Source organism: Salvelinus namaycush, chromosome 3 (assembly GCF_016432855.1).
Source record: "Salvelinus namaycush isolate Seneca chromosome 3, SaNama_1.0, whole genome shotgun sequence".
Lineage (NCBI taxonomy): Eukaryota > Metazoa > Chordata > Actinopteri > Salmoniformes > Salmonidae > Salvelinus > Salvelinus namaycush.
The window spans coordinates 22,671,172-22,688,523 of record NC_052309.1 but is presented as its reverse complement, the minus strand read 5'-3'; the positions used below and the strand labels follow the sequence as shown (position 1 = coordinate 22,688,523).

The 17,352-nt window shown below is 44.6% G+C and overlaps 1 protein-coding gene across 2 annotated transcripts in view; it reads right to left on the bottom strand.

Moving 5' to 3' along the window:
* The window catches only part of LOC120045082 (E3 ubiquitin-protein ligase RNF128-like), a 41,121-nt gene that overhangs the window by 15,026 nt on the left and 8,743 nt on the right, over positions 1-17,352 (bottom strand). Inside the window, exon 1 of one of the 2 annotated variants that reach the window (XM_038989952.1) lies at positions 428-1,000. The exons of the other annotated variant lie outside the window; for it this stretch is intronic. Coding sequence (XP_038845880.1) covers positions 428-851 — 424 coding nt within the window. The 5' untranslated portion in view covers positions 852-1,000. Of the gene's footprint in view, positions 1-427; positions 1,001-17,352 lie in introns of those variants that run through there. 2 annotated transcript variants of the gene reach the window in all.

Here is a 17,352-nt window from a genome sequence, read left to right as displayed (position 1 = left end):
GTTTGCACAGATCCATACACAAAGCTGACGAACTACACTTCCTCCCCAGTTACCCTTACACACGTGTTCGATCATGCTAGGTAATTAGCACAGGTGGGCTCTGTTTTCTGCCTGTTTTACGTAAACAAGCGCTGTAAACTGAGATATGACCGGGTGGAACAATAACCCTATAAAAAGGTGTGTAGTCATTTAACCGTTTGTTTGTATTATTATTTCTCACTTATATGAAATATACATTCCATATGTTTCCAAAACCGTACCGCAAGCGATGCATGTTAACTTCCAGAACGAGTGTCGGGCTCTTAATAACAAAACTACTACGGCCAGAAAGATACCTTCGTGAAGACGCTAAAGGTAGTTAATAACGTCTATGGTCTAACATAACTAGAAATATTACGAGTTGCCAATCTTGATGTAGGCTACATACCTGGGTGCGACATTTGGATGACTCGATTGTCTGTACCAAGATCATTAAAAATTACAGCAGCAATAGCTCCTTTACTGGCCGCAACATTGATCTTCTCTGAAAAAGAACATAGTTGGCCGCGTTGAATTAAGGCGATCCAGCCCTTCGACCCACTGGGTACATCATAAAAAGTATTACTTTCGCAACTGTAAATCGGATCAGGTAAATACACGTCGCCCATCACTGTGACTTTGGGAGATTGTTGTCCATATAGTCCGCTTTCCTCTTGTCGCCATACGGTTTCGTTGTTTACAGAATCAATAAACGACACATTCAGGTAGGCTGTACATATGTAAGTCGCCTCCGCAAAATGCAAACTCGTCACCTGAAGACTTGAAGCCACAAACAGCCATGACAATAGATACCGTTTCGCTAAAGGTTCCATAATCCTGTTTACGACGTGGGTTTATATAGTGCCTCTCCGCGTTCAACAGTCGATAAAGGTTTGAGACTTTAAAAAACCAAAAAGTTGCAGTGTAACTACAAATATTACGTCAGACGCCGCTGACAGGTGAACTAGTTTGAAGTCGAACAGTCCTCTTCGTCGAGGTCAAATTGAGTAGTATACGCCCACCTTCATGCTTAAAGGAGAAGTACACATTTAAACCAAACCTCGATGTTATTTACGGCGAAATAACACGGAGCCATAATAACAATGTTAACGATAAAATGCTTGCAAATTTGTTGATGTTAGGCTAGGCCGTAGCCTATGTTGCTGAAAGGACAGTATTTGATTGAACAGTGCAATAATAGGTAGGTTTCCATTGACCCACGTTTATTCGACAAAAGCAACAACAAAAAAACATGGTGACATTTGTAATGAAACGACAGAAAGGAGATATGTTAAGATCGACAACATTTTTATTCGTTCGACAGGAGTGCATGTTTATTTTGTCGAACTTTCTTAATTGCGACAAATTGATGGAAACTGTGTTTTCGAATAAATGATGATTGCCAAATAATTGATGTCATCACATAACTATAAAGCTTCACTCAACATTTAATTATAAATACCAACTGCTTGAAAAATACATTTTTGTTTGTAATGACTTTCAATAATGCCTGAATTGCTTCGTCTTGCTTTTCTGGTTGGCTGGCAAGTTTAACTATCCAATTCTTTCAGATCTACAGGAGTACAAGATTCAACATGGCACGGGCCGTTGGCACATGATAATTATTAGAATATGGCAAATATTAGTCCATTATTGTATTCTGTCCATGCTGACTTTCGCGGGCTAGGCCTACCTGAGACAGATAGGTGGGAGGGGCAAACAGGTAGGGATGTTATGTTTTATTTTTATTTTTTATTAACAAATATCAACAAACAAGAGGAATAGTCACATGCAAACAAGCATACATACAAAACAATTACATTGCCAGGAATCCTAAACAAACAAATCATATTCATTAATTATACAACAAGTTTTAATTGCCTTTTTGTTTTTCATTTTAGTTAAAGTAGTGTCATATTAGGGATGTTATGTTTGACACCAAAGGCGCTCCGAGGCATGCGTCTAATGCTATAGTGCAGAGGGTGTCATATGCTGAGGCAGTGAAGAAAGTAGAAGATGGGTCAAGGGGGAGGGATCCTAAGAGGATTCGTGTGAGTAGTAGATCCAGTAGCAATTTTAGCATGTACATCTTGGTTGGGTAAACTCCCCAAAATGTTTTTTTTAATGCATACCAGCAAAGCCAGTACACAACACTAAACAATACATTAATTGCACTATAACGGGGACCACAAACTGTTAGGGCCTACATAAAGCTGTCCCAACAGCAGAGATTTATTTTCAGCACCATGGAGTGAATCCTTATCACCGCTACACCTGGCTATCAGCAGAGCCTTGTTTGGCAGCGAAACAGTTCATTCAGACTCATTTACTGCCTTTAAAAAAAACTAAGCTGATATGGTTGACTTGCTTAAAAACTTCTTGACGCACGGATCCCTTTAGCGGGATCATTTTCGTAAACAACCGCTGAATTACAGAGCGCCAAATTTAAAAAAAAAATACTAAAAATATTTATAATCATGAAATCACAAGTGAAATATACCAAAACACAGCTTAGCTTGTTGTTAATCCACCTATCGTGTCAGATTTTGAAAATATGCTTTACAGCGAAAGCAATCTAAGCGTTTGTGAGTTTATCAATCACTAGACAAAACATTAAGAACAGCTAGCCGCAAATTAGCTTGGTCACGAAAGTCAGAAAAGCAATAAAATTAATCGCTTACCTTTGATGATCTTCGGATGTTTGCACTCACGAGACTCCCAGTTACACAATAAATGTTATTTTTGTTCGATAAAGATTATTTTTATACCCAAAAACCTCCATTTGGTTTGCGCGTTATGTTCAGAAAACCACAGGCTCGTGCCGGTCCTGAAGGGCAGACGAAAATTCCAAAAAGTATCCGTAATGTTCGTAGAAACATGTCAAACGTTTTCTATAATCAAACCTCAGGTTGTTTTTAACATACATAATCGATAATATTTCAACCGGATGGTAAACTATTCAATACTACAGAGAAAGAAAATGTCGAGCTACAACTCTCGGGCGCATGAACTAATCAAAGGACACCTGACGTGTTTTGATAAATCTCGCTAATTTAAAAAAAGAAAAGCTTGAAACTATGTCTAAAGCCTGATCACAGCCTGAGGAAGCAATTGGAAAAGGAATCTGGTTTGATACCCCTTTAAATGGAGGATGGGCAAGCAATGGAACAGGGATTTTTCCAAATAAAAAACACTTCCGGGTTGGATTTCCTCAGGTTTTCGCCTGCAAAATCAGTTCTGTTATACTCACAGACAATATTTTGACAGTTTTGGAAACTTTAGAGTGTTTTCTATCCAAATCTGTCAATTATATGCATATTCTAGCATCTGGGCCTGAAAAATAGTCTGTTTACCTTGGGAACGTTATTTTTCCAAACATATAAATAGTGACCCCTAGCTGAAAGAGGTTTTAAACAAATTTGGTTTCTACTGACAATTGAGATGTACAAACTATGGCATAAGGGGACGACAAGCGGATAAGAGGCAATCCATAATTTCGATTAAGATAGCGAGCTAGGACTGACGTAGTCGTAGTATTTGTTCAGCACTTTTGAAAATGTACAGAGACAGAATTCAGAACATGGGCCGTTCTTACAGTATTCTCCCTGTACACCAAGTCAGAACCGTAGGATAAATAAAGGGGGCATATAAGCAGACAATGAAAGCTCTTACAATATTCGATGATGACATTTCTCTAAAACAGGCTATAGGCTACATGTGCACCACCAAGTCAGAGCAGTAAGCAAAATTAAGATGGGAAAATAGTCCAAATTATTAGGGTGGGCTACTAACAGCTTACTACACAACATACACTTAATATGACTTTCTTATCTACAGTATACATATCTCCCTGGCAAATTACTGTCACGCCCTGGCCATAGAGAGGCTTTTATTCTCTATTTTGGTTAGGCCAGGGTGTGACTAGGGTGGGCATTCTAGTTTCTTTACTTCTATGTTTTCTGTTTCTATGTTTTAGCCGGGTATGGTTCTCAATCAGGGACAGCTGTCTATCGTTGTCTCTGATTGGGAATCATACTTAGGCAGCCTGTTTTTCCACCTTAGTTGTGGGTAGTTGACTTATTTAGTGGCCTGTATAGCCCTAGTAAGCTTCACGTTTGTTTTTGTTGTTTTTTGTTGGCGACATTCATAATAAAAGGAAATGTACGCTCACCACGCTGCACCTTGGTCCGGTCATTTCCCTGACGACGTTCGTGACAATTACATAATTTATGCAGCAGCATATAAGACATTTTTGGACTCACCTTGTTGTGCTGTGCTCACTTGAACAGGAAGGTGCTGCGGCGGTCTTTCTTGAGGGCAAATTTTGTCATCAAAGTCTGGCATTCTCTGGATTTATGGTGCTTTCAAGACAACCGGGAACTCGGGAAAAAACAAGGTTGAATCATGACATCAGTGATCTTCCGGTCGGAGCTCTAGAAAGAGGCCCGAGTTCCTGACTTGGAATTCCGAGTTGGATGACCGTTCAAAATTATTTTCCCAGTCAGCCTCGTTTTTTTTCAGAGTTTTTCCGAACTCACTGAATTCTGAGATTTTAGTTTCCAGTTGTTTTGAAAGCGGCAGAAGTCATGCTGGATTGGTCCGTGCGAATGTTTATCCTTTTAAGCTTGGAAAAAAGGCAATTTCTGACAAATGTTTTAAATCCTTAAACCCAGACTTGGACCACACCCCCTATCCACTGAATAGCAGGCAGGGGAAGCAAAATAGTGATTGCTTTGCAACGTTTTCCATTAGCCACTGATTCCTACCAAACCACTCGTTGGGCTCCCGAGTGGCGCAGTGGTCTAACATACTACATCTCTGTACAAGAGGTGTCACTGCAGTACCTGGTTAGATCCAGGCTGCATCACATCCGGCCCGTGATTGGGAGTCCCATATGGCGGCGCACAATTGGCCCAGCGTCGTCTGGGTTTGGCCCGGGGTAGGCCGTCATTGTAAATAAGAATTTGTTATTAACTGACTTGCCTAGTTAAATTAAGGTTAAATAAAAAAATATATAAATAAATGTAATAAAAAAGAAATAATTTAATTTCCGACTTGTGAAATGTTTACGTCCAATGGCCGCTGAGCACCGATACGTTTTATCTATGATTTCTCTTCATATGACAAGGATTGAAAAGGATTGAAAAGGATTTGCCAGCAGATTGTCAACGTGATTCATGATGATGATTGCTTGTCGAGCTAAGATTCTGAAAGTATGACTTTGACTTAATCAGTCCAATCAAAGCTAAGGTAGATATAACAGGAGGTACCAGTGACTCGCTCAGTAAGGAAGTGGTCAGATGACGCAGATGCTAAACTACAGGACTGTTTTGCTAGCACAGACTGGAATATCAGCTGTGCTAGCATTGTCTGTAACCAGTGCAAATACTCTATACCAGGCGGTGTCAAAGGCCCTAAAAATTGTCAAAGACTCCAGCCACCCTAGTCATAGACTGTTCTCTCTGTTACCGCACGGCAAGAGGTACCGGACCGAAGACTCCTGAACAGCTAATCAAATGGCTACCCGGACTATTTGCATCCCCCCCACTCCCATTTTGTCACTGCTGCTACTCTGTTTATTATCCATGCATAGTCACTTTACCTCTACCTACATGTACATATTACGTCAATTCCCTTGACTAACCTGTGCCCCCGCTCATTGACTCTGTACCAGTACCCCCTGTATATAGCCTCGCCACTTATTTTATTGTTGCTCCTTAATGATGTTATTTTTCTTTATTTTAATTTAGTATTTAATTTAATAACTTTTTACTTATGTTAATTTGAGGAAATACTTGAACACTTATTTTTATTAACTGCATTGTTGGTTAAGGGCTTGTAAGTAAGCATGTCACTGTAAGGTCTACTCCTGTTGTATTCGGCGCATGTGACAAATAAAATATGATTTTATTGTTTTATTTTATTTGATCTCATTTTAGCTGTGGCCAATGACCTTGAGCCTTCTTGGATGGGCACTTCTCATGTAAATCTACAACAGCACCCAATGGGGCTTGGATTGCCTAGCTCTCCCTGTAGATTCTGCGGTGACGTAGTGTCCCCAATCAGTTACAGAACACCAGAGCCAATCACAGCACAACTAGAGAAGATTACCAACGCCTACACTCTGTATTTTCCGCTGGCTGCCCCTTCACCACAAAAAGCGCTGCGCTAGACTGAAACACCTGAATTTTGAAGCTGCCTTACTCAAGAAAGCAAGAAAGAGACCATGTTTGTATGTGTCTTTATTCATTCAATACATTTGTCTTTACAGTGTTTGCAAACTGATATGTGACATGAATTAATGCCAAAATAACATGCAATAACATTTCTTTTTAGCTAAACAGGTGGGGCTCAAAACGGGTTGCCACTGGTCAGTAGTGGAAAGACATAGGAAGAAGACAGACCATGATAGAGAAAGCAGTGGACCGTCTAATAAAGTAAGCATAAAAAGGGCCAAGGTAGGAAGCAAGAGTAATGATGTGTCGGAGTGAAAAGTGGTGATAGTGTTTGATGAAACCACAGGGGCTCATTTACACCCTATCCGACTATCTAATGCCGTAGCGTAGAGAAAGAGGTAACCCCCGGTCAACATTTTTAGAATACCTACTCATTCAAGCGTGTCTTTATTTTTACTATTACTATTTTACTATTTCAGTGCACTACTTTTGTTTTTAAAAAAGTATTTAAAAAACAAATATATATACACTGCTCAAAAAAATAAAGGGAACACTTAAACAACACAATGTAACTCCAAGTCAATCACACTTCTGTGAAAACAAACTGTCCACTTAGGAAGCAACACTGATTGACAATAAATTTCACATGCTTTTGTGCAAATGGAATAGACAAAAGGTGGAAATTATAGGCAATTAGCAAGACACCCCCAATAAAGGAGTGGTTCTGCAGGTGGTGACCACAGACCACTTCTCAGTTCCTATGCTTCCTGGCTGATGTTTTGGTCACTTTTGAATGCTGGCGGTGCTTTCACTCTAGTGGTAGCATGAGACGGAGTCTACAACCCACACAAGTGGCTCAGGTAGTGCAGCTCATCCAGGATGGCACATCAATGCGAGCTGTGGCAAGAAGGTTTGCTGTGTCTGTCAGCCTAGTGTCCAGAGCATGGAGGCGCTACCAGGAGACAGGCCAGTACATCAGGAGACGTGGAGGAGGCCGTAGGAGGGCAACAACCCAGCAGCAGGACCGCTACCTCCGCCTTTGTGCAAGGAGGAGCAGGTGGAGCACTGCCAGAGCCCTGCAAAATGACCTCCAGCAGGCCACAAATGTGCATGTGTCTGCTCAAATGGTCAGAAACAGACTCCATGAGCGTGGTATGAGGGCCCGACGTCCACAGGTGGGGGTTGTGCTTACAGCCCAACACCGTGCAGGACGTTTGGCATTTGCCAGAGAACACCAAGATTGGCAAATTCGCCACTGGCGCCCTGTGCTCTTCACAGATGAAAGCAGGTTCACACTGAGCACATGAGCACATGTGACAGACGTGACAGAGTCTGGAGACGCCGTGGAGAACATTCTGCTGCCTGCAACATCCTCCAGCATGACCGGTTTGGCGGTGGGTCAGTCATGGTGTGGGGTGGCATTTCTTTGGGGGGCCGCACAGCCCTCCATGTGCTCGCCAGAGGTAGCCTGACTGCCATTAGGTACCGAGATGAGATCCTCAGACCCCTTGTGAGACCATATGCTGGTGCGGTTGGCCCTGGGTTCCTCCTAATGCAAGACAATGCTAGACCTCATGTGGCTGGAGTGTGTCAGCAGTTCCTGCAAGAGGAAGGCATTGATGCTATGGACTGGCTCGCCCCAGACCTGAATCTAATTGAGCACATCTGGGACATCATGTCTCGCTCCATCCACCAACGCCACGTTGCACCACAGACTGTCCAGGAGTTGGCGGATGCTTTAGTCCAGGTCTGTGAGGAGATCCCTCAGGAGACCATCCGCCACCTCAGCAGGAGCATGCCCAGGCGTTGTAGGGAGGTCATACAGGCACGTGGAGGCCACACACACTACTGAGCCTCATTTTGACTTGTTTTAAGGACATTACATCAAAGTTGGATCAGCCTGTAGTGTGGTTTTCCACTTTAATTTTGAGTGTGACTCCAAATCCAGACCTCCATGGGTTGATAAATTTGATTTACATTGATAATTTTTGTGTGATTTTGTTGTCAGCACATTCAACTATGTAAAGAAAAAAGTATTTAATAAGAATATTTCATTCATTCAGATCTAGGATGTGTTATTTTAGTGTTCCCTTTATTTTTTTGAGCAGTGTATATACAGTACCAGTCAAAAGTTTGGACACATCTACTCATTCAAGGGTTTTTCTTTATTTTTAATATTTTCTCCATTGTAGAATAATAGTGAAGACATCAAAACTATGAAATAACACATTTGGATTCATGTAGTTACCAAAAGTGTTTAAAAAAATCTAAATACATTTTATATTTGAGATTCTTCTAATAGCCACCCTTTGCCTTGATAACACCTTTGCACACTCTTGGCATTCTCTCAACCAGCTTCACCTGGAATGCTTTTCCAACAGTTTTGACGGAGTTCCCACATATGTTGAGCACTTGTTGGCTGCTTTTCCTTCCCCCTGCGGTCCGACTCATCCCAAACCATCTCAATTTGGTTGAGGTCGGGGGATTGTGAAGGCCAGGTCAACTGATGCAGCACTCCATCACTCTCCTTCTTGGTAAAATAGCCCTTACACAGCCTGGAGGTGTGTTGGGTCATTGTCCTGTTGAAAAACAAACGATAGTCCCACTAAGCCCAAACCTGATGGGATGGAGTATCGCTGCAGAATGCTGTGGTAGCCATGCTGGTTAAGTGTGCATTGAATTCTAAATAAATCACAGACCGTATCACCAGCAAAGCACCTCCACACCATAACACCTTCTTCATGCTTTACGGTGGGAAATACACATGCTGAGATCATCCGTTCAACCACACCACGTCTCACAAAGACACGGCGGTTGGAACCAAAAATCTCAAATTTGGACTCCAGACCAAAGGACAAATTTTCACTGATCTAATGTCCATTGCTCGTGTATCTTGGCTTGAGCAAGTCTCTTCTTCTTATTGGTGTCCTTTAGTAGTGGTTTCTTTGCAGAAATTTGATTAGACTATTTGGCCTGATTCACAATGTCTCCTCTGAACAGTTGATGTTGAGATGGGTCTGTTACTTAAACTCTGAAGCATTTATTTGGGCTGCAATTTCTGAGGCTGGTAACTCTAATGAACTTATCCTCTGCAGCAGAGGTAACTCTGGGTCTTCTTTTCCTGTGGCGGTCCTCATGAGAGCCAGTTTCATCATAGAGCTTGATGGTTTTTGCGACTGCACTTGAAGAAACTTTAGTTTATTGAAAAAGTTCTTGAAATTTCCCGTATTGACTGACCTTCATGTCTTAAAGTAATGATGGACTGTCATTTCTTTTTGCCTATTTGAGCTGTTCTTGACATAATATGGACTTGTTCTTTTACCAAATAGGGCTATCTTCTGTATACCACCCCTACCTTGTCACAACACAACTGATTGGCTCAAACGCTTTAAGAAGGAAAGAAATTCCACAAATTAACTTTTAACAAGGCACACCTGTTAATTGAAATGCATTCATGGTGGCTATTTGAAGAAGCTCAAATATAAAATATAATTTGATATGTTTAACACTTTTTTGGGGGTTACTATATGATTCCATATGTGTTATTTCATAGTTATGTCTTCACTATTATTCTACAATGTAGAAAATAGTAAAAATAAAGAAAAACCCTTGAATAGGTGTGTCTGTCACGTTCTGACCATAGTTCTTGTGTGTTTTGCTTGTTTTAGTGTTGGTCAGGACGTGAGCTGGGTGGGCATTCTATGTTGTGTGTCTAGTTTGTCTGTTTCTATGTTTGGCCTAATATGGTTCTCAATCAGAGGCAGATGTTTTGTGTTGTCTCTGATTGGGAATCATATATAGGTGGCTTGTTTTGTGTTGGGGTTTGTGGGTGGTTGTTTCCTGTCTCTGTGTTTTCTCTGCACCAGCTAGGACTGTATCGGTTTGCCACACGTTTGTTATTTTGTTATTTGTAAGTGTTCACAGTTTCGTCTTGTTTATTAAAAACATGTTGAACACGAGCTACGCTGCGTCTTGGTCCGATCCCTGCTACACCTCCTCTTCAGACGAAGAGGAGGAAGACTGCCGTTACAGAACCACCCACCAATCTCGGACCAAACAGCGTAGCAACGGGCAGCAGCGGCAGCAGCAGCGGCCCATTACACAGGACTCCTGGACATGGGAGGAAATTCTGGAGGGTAAGGGACCCTGGGCTAAGGTTGGAGAATATCGCCGCTCTCGTGAAGAGCTGGAGGCAGCTAAAGCCGAGGAGCGGTGGTATGAGGAGGCAGCACCGAAGCGTGGCTGGAAGCCCGAGAAGAAACCCCAAAAATGTATTGGGGGGGGGGGGGGGGGGGGGGGGGCTAAAGGGGAGTGTGGCGAAGTCAGGTAGGAGACCTGCGCCAACTTCCCGGGCTTACCGTGGAAAGCGAGAGTACGGGCAGACACCGTGTTGTGCGGAAGAGCGCACGGTGTCTCCTGTACGTATGCATAGCCCGGTGCGGTACATCCCAGCTCCACGTATCGGCCGGGCTAGATTGAGCATTGAGCCAGGTGTCATGAAGCCGGCTCAACACATCTGGTCTCCAGTGTGTCTCCTCGGGCCGGTGTACATGGCACCAGCCTTACGCATGGTGTCCCCGGTTCGCCTGCACAGCCCAGTGCGGGTTATTCCACCTCCCCGCACTGGTCGGGCTACGGGGATCATTCAACCAGGTAAGGTTTGGCAGGCTCGGTGCTCAAGGGAGCCAGTACGCTTTCACGGTCCGGTATATCTGGCGCCACCTCCTCGCCCCAGCTCAGTAACACCAGTGCCTACACCACGCACCAGGCCTACTGTGTGCCTCAGCCGGCCAGAGTCTGCCGTCTGCCCAGCGCCGTCTGCGCTGTCCGTCCGCCCAGCGCCGTTTGAGCCGCCCGCCTGCCCAGCGTCATCTGAGCCGCCCGTCTGCCCAGCGCCATCTGAGCCGTCCGTCTGTCCCGAGCCGTCAGAGCCGTCCGTCTGTCCCGAGCCGTCAGAGCCGTCTGTCTGTCCCGAGCCGTCCGTCTGTCCCGAGCCGTCAGAGCCGTCCGTCAGACCCGTCCGTCAGTCAGGAGCCGCCAGAGCCGTCCGTCAGTCAGGAGCCGCCAGAGCCGCCCGCCAGACAGGAGCCGCCAGAGCCGCCCGCCAGACAGGAGCCGCCAGAGCCGCCCGCCAGACAGGAGCCGCCAGAGCCGCCCGCCAGACAGGAGCCGCCAGAGCCGCCCGCCAGACAGGAGCCGCCAGAGCCGCCCGCCAGACAGGGGCCGCCAGAGCCGCCCGCCAGTCAGGGGCCGCCAGAGCCGCCCGCCAGTCAGGGGCCGCCAGAGCCGCCCGCCAGTCAGGGGCCGCCAGAGCCGCCCGCCAGTCAGGGGCCGCCAGAGCCGCCCGCCAGTCAGGGGCCGCCAGAGCCGCCCGCCAGTCAGGGGCCGCCAGAGCCGCCCGCCATTCAGGGGCCGCCAGAGCCGCCCGCCAGTCAGGGGCCGCCAGAGCCGCCCGCCATTCAGGGGCCGCCAGAGCCGCCCGCCAGTCAGGGGCCGCCAGAGCCGCCCGCCAGTCAGGGGCCGCCAGAGCCGCCCGCCAGTCTGGGGCCGCCAGAGCCGCCCGCCAGTCAGGGGCCGCCAGAGCCGCCCGCCAGTCAGGAGCTGCCAGAGCCGCCCGCCAGTCAGGAGCTGCCAGAGCCGCCCGCCAGTCAGGAGCTGCCAGAGCCGCCCTCCAGTCAGGAGCCGCCCTCCAGTCAGGAGCCGCCCTCCAGTCAGGAGCCGCCCTCCAGTCAGGAGCCGCCCTCCAGTCAGGAGCCGCCCTCCAGTCATGAGCCGCCCTCCAGTCATGAGCCGCCCTCCAGTCATGAGCCGCCCTCCAGTCATGAGCCGCCATTCAGTCCGGAGCTGCCATTCGTCCGGAGCTATCGCTCTGTCCTGAGCTACCTCTCTGTCCTGAGCTACCTCTCTGTCCTGAGCTACCTCTCTGTCCTGAGCTACCTCTCTGTCCTAAGCTGTCTCCTCATTCTGATGGGGCCCTTTGTGAGGGTTCCTAGGCCAAGGTCGGCGGCGAGGGTCGCCACTCAAAGGACGCTAAGGAGGGGGACAAAGACAATGGTGGAGTGGTGTCCTCGTCCAGCGCCGGAACCACCGCGGACAGATGCCCACCCAGACCCTCCCCTAGAGTTTTAGGGGGTGCGTTCGGAGTCCGCACCTCAGGAGGGGGGTACTGTCACGTTCTGACCATAGTTCTTGTGTGTTTTGCTTGTTTTAGTGTTGGTCAGGACGTGAGCTTGGTGGGCATTCTATGTTGTGTTTCTAGTGTGTCTGTTTCTATGTTTGGCCTAATATGGTTCTCAATCAGAGGCAGATGTTTTGTGTTGTCTCTGATTGGGAATCATATATAGGTGGCTTGTTTTGTGTTGGGGTTTGTGGGTGGTTGTTTCCTGTCTGTTTTCTCTGCACCTGCTAGGACTGTATCGGTTTGCCACACGTTTGTTATTTTGTTATTTGTAAGTGTTCACAGTTTCGTCTTGTTTATTAAAAACATGTTGAACACGAGCTACGCTGCGTCTTGGTCCGATCCCTGCTACACTTTTGATTGGTACTGTACCTCTGCTGGTATGCAATCAAGCCCTGGGGTTTTTCCAGACTGAAAGGATTTAATTGCCTCAAAGTTCCTACTCTGTAAGTTGGCCTTCACACAGGTCTTTCTGTACAATTTGTTAATTTTACATTATTACTAGGGAAAAAATCCTTACTGTTATCATTCAGTGGAGATGAAGGAGACTGGAAATAAAACATCTGCTTAAAATATTTAGCTTCCTCATTCAAAATATAATTTGCTGAATCATGGATTACTCCATAATTTGTAATGAGTATCTGTAAATTATTTTTCATAGCATTTCTATGTTGAAGATTCAAGAAATTTTGCGCATTCACCATTTTCCATCCAGTTTGCTTTATTTTTGTATTAAATTAAACTTCACAATGCACTCATGGAAAGCAAAGCACAACCTAGATGTGTTTTCATATTTTATTATTATTCGCTGCCACCTGTAGCACCAAAACTGTAAAAGCTACCAACACCAAAACTACTTTTAAACGTCCAGACCGCCACTGGTCAGCATGCTTGGAAATATATTTTTTGATACTACTAATACTTTTTACACTACAACCATATTTGGGATTCGTTTCAGTAAATTGGTCGTATGTCGCACGTCACTACTTCCCAGGAGAGGCATTTGAATGTAAACATTTATTTTTGATCAAAATGATTTTTTCCAGAAGCATTCTGGAACATGTGAACTTTCATGTGCCTTAATAACAAACGTGTATGCCATCTGTAAATACAAATTTAATCGTTAAATTACGAGCCTAGTTGGTTTAGCCACGGAAAAAGACAGGAACATTCCCGCTAGCCATGATTGGCTGAGATAATGGATGGGCTAGACATGCTGAGAGATGAGTTTGGATTGGTCTGCCATGCTTCTGTTTATAACATGAGCTGCTCAGTATGTCTAGGTAATCCTTTCTAACGTGGCTTTTTTGAAAGATATCACGAAGAACTGCAAAAGTGTTGCTAATGCTCTCCACTTTCAACAACTTTAATCTGATGAGGCAATCCCTGATTTTAGGTAGAAACATTTTCATTGAACCAGACGTTGTGGAGTCTTCTAAAACGGCGATCATCAGTGTTGTTGTCACGGAAGAAGTTGACCGAGTTTTGAAATCATTGGAATGCCCGGGCGAAGCAAAGTATGATAGTTAAGGAGATGGAGAAAATAATGCTGTTTGATTGCAAATATGCGGAGGGAGTCGAAAAGAGAACACATAGAAGGCTGTGTTATAAAACACCTGTCTCCGGATTACATCTTCAAACTAAAGGCAGCCATGGCATCCGTGACAGAGAGAGAGAAGCGTTCAGCCATGTATATGGTTAAGAGTGTCTAGCTAGCTACATTTTCAGATATTATAAGTTTCTAATTTTGTCAAAGTCGTTTTCATTGCAATTTAAAGTGTACTGTTAGCTAGCTAGCTAACATTCGCTGGCTGGCTCGCTAGCTAACGTACGTGTATGATCTGTGTAGTAATATTATTTGTATCTCTGAAAGCAATTTGCATTGCTAGTTAGCTAGCTAGCTAACATTAGGCTCTAACATTGAACCTAGTTGGTTAGCGTTAGCTACCTGCAGATTCATGCATGGTTGTAAAGTTATGAGTTGGGATTATGGTTCATTGTTTAGCTAGCTAACTAGTTACATTTCTAAACAAAAGACTCCACTATGCAAGTAACTATTTCACTGTACCGTTTACACCTTCTGTATCCTGTGCATGTGGCAAATAAACAGATTTTATTTGATATAGTGTGTGTTTACCAGAGACGGTAATGTGAAGAACAACATGACCTGCACCAAAGTCAAATTAGGATATAGCGTTAGGTCAACGAGACAGTGTCCAAGTTAAAAAAATATCGGGTAGAATGCCCTGCTTTTGGGCCTCCCGGGTGGCGCAGTGGTCTAGGGCACTGCATCGCAGTGCTAACTGCGCCACCAGAGTCTCTGGGTTCGCGCCCAGGCTCTGTCGCAGCCGGCCGCGACCGGGAGGTCCGTGGGGCGACGCACAATTGGGCTAGCGTCGTCCGGGTTAGGGAGGGTTTGGCCGGTAGGGATATCCTTGTCTCATCGCGCTCCAGCGACTCCTGTGGCGGGCCGGGCGCAGTGCGCGCTAACCAAGGGGGCCAGGTGCACGGTGTTTCCTCCGACACATTGGTGCGGCTGGCTTCCGGGTTGGAGGCGCGCTGTGTTAAAGAAGCAGTGCGGCTTGGTTGGGTTGTGCTTCGGAGGACGCATGGCTTTCGACCTTCGTCTCTCCCGAGCCCGTACGGGAGTTGTAGCGATGAGACAAGATAGTAATTACTAGCGATTGGATACCACGAAAATTGGGGAGAAAAGGGGATAAAATTTATAAAAAATAAAATAAAATAAAAAAAAGAATGCCCTGCTTTTATTTTGTCACACTCACAATCGTTAGCTATATTTTGTAATTAGCTTGCCATTAACTTTTAAATAATACTATTGTTGTGAGTTCATTTTCCTGTAATAATCAATAAAAATATGCTGAAGTTAAGACTTTGTCAGCTATGATATGGTCATTATTTGAACTTCCTAGCCAGCTAACTTAACGTTTGCTAGCTAACAAGCCAAAAACGAACCAAAACATTGTTTAGAAAGTTACTTTTAGTTGCCTGGTTTGCTAGATTGACAAATACTAAATTCATTTTTAAACGGATGGGTTTATTGGTGTTAAAATACAACATTAAAGCTATTTTGGACCACCAGGCTGCTGATGATGTCATGCAGTCTGTCGTATTTGGGTTTATACTTTTTTATAACGATCACGACAAGTTTGATAACAGACAACAATAGATGTCACTGCGACTGTCTACAGACATGTGTATAATGTAGACGTATTATAAAACAGTCTTTAGTCTTGAAATCTTTGGTTGTTTATTACACTACCGTACTTAAAGAGATTGGTGGGGTTTAGGCTTAAGAGGGTGTGAACGATGCTGAATGGGCGTAGACCAGTGGTTCCTAAACTTTTATAGTCCCGTACCCATTCAAACGTTCAACCTCCAGCTGCATACCCCCTCCAGCACCAGGGTCAGCGCACTCTCAAATGTTGTTTTTTGCCATCCTTGTAAGCCTGCCATACACAAACTGTACGATACATTTATTAAACATAAGAATGAGTGTGAGTTTTTGTCACAACCTGGCTTGTGGGACGTAACAGCTCTTATAGGACCAGGGCACAAATAATAATATTATAATAATCAATCATTTTGCTCTTTATTTAGCAATCGTACATATAAAACCTTATTTGTTCATCAAAAATTGTGAATAACTCACCACAGCTAAATGAGAAGGGTGTGCTTGAAAGGATGCACATAACTCTGCAATGTTGGGTTGTATTGGAGAGAGTCTCAGTCTTAAATCATTTTCCACACACAGTCTGTGCCTGTATTTAGTTTTCATGCTAATGAGGGCCGAGAATCCACTCCCACATAGGTACGTGGTTGCAAAGGGCATCAGTGTCTTAACAGCGAGATTTGCCAAGGCAAGAAACTCTGAGCACAGCCCTATCCAGAAATCTGGCAGTGGCTTCTAATTCAATTCCATTTTCACAGAACTGTTTGTTGCAATTTCGATGAGGCTCTCTTGTTCAGATATCCGTAAGTGGAGGCAGGGCATGAAAGGGATAACGAATCCAGTTGTTTGTGTCGTCCGTTTCGGAAAAGTACCTGCGTAATTGCGCACCCAGCTCACTTAGGTGCTTTATTATATCACATTTGACATTGTCCGTAAGCTTGTTCATTTGCACACAAAAAATCATACAATGATGGAAAGACGTGTGTGTTGTCCTTGTTAATGCAAACAGAAAAGAGCTGCAACTTCTTAATCATAGCCTCAATTTTGTCCCGCACATTAAATATAGTTGCGGAGAGTCCCTGTAATCCTAGATTCAGATCATTCAGGAGAGAAAAAACATCACCCAGATAGGCCAGTCGTGTGAGAAACTCGTTGTCATGCAAGTGGCCAGACAAGTGAAAAAAAACTTTAAGCTCATCTCTCAATTTAAAAAAATTTGTCAATACTTTGCCCCTTGATAACCAGCACACTTCTGTATGTTGTAAAAGCGTTACATGGTCGCTGCCCATATCATTGCATAATGCAGAAAATACACGAGAGTTCAGGGGCCTTGCTTTAACAAAGTTAACCATTTTCACTGTCGTGTCCAAAACGTCTTTCAAGCTGTCAGGCATTCCCTTGGCAGCAAGAGCCTCTTGTGGATGCTGCAGTGTACCCAAGTGGCGTCGGGAGCAACTGCTTGCACGCGCGTTACCACTCCACTATGTCTCCCTGTCATGGCTTTCGCGTCATCAGTACAGATACCAACACATGTTGACCCCCAAAGTCAATTTGATGTCACAAAGCTGTCCAGTACTTTAAAATATCCTCTCATGTTGTCCTTGTTTCCAGTGGTTTGCAGAAGAGGATGTCTTCCTTAATTGACCCCCCATAAACGTAACGGACATATACCAGGAGCTGTGCCAGGCCCACCACGTCTGTTGACTCATTCTGCTGTAACGCATATAATTCATTGGCTTGTATGCGAAGAAGTAATTGTTTCAAAACATCTCCTGCCATGTCACTGATGC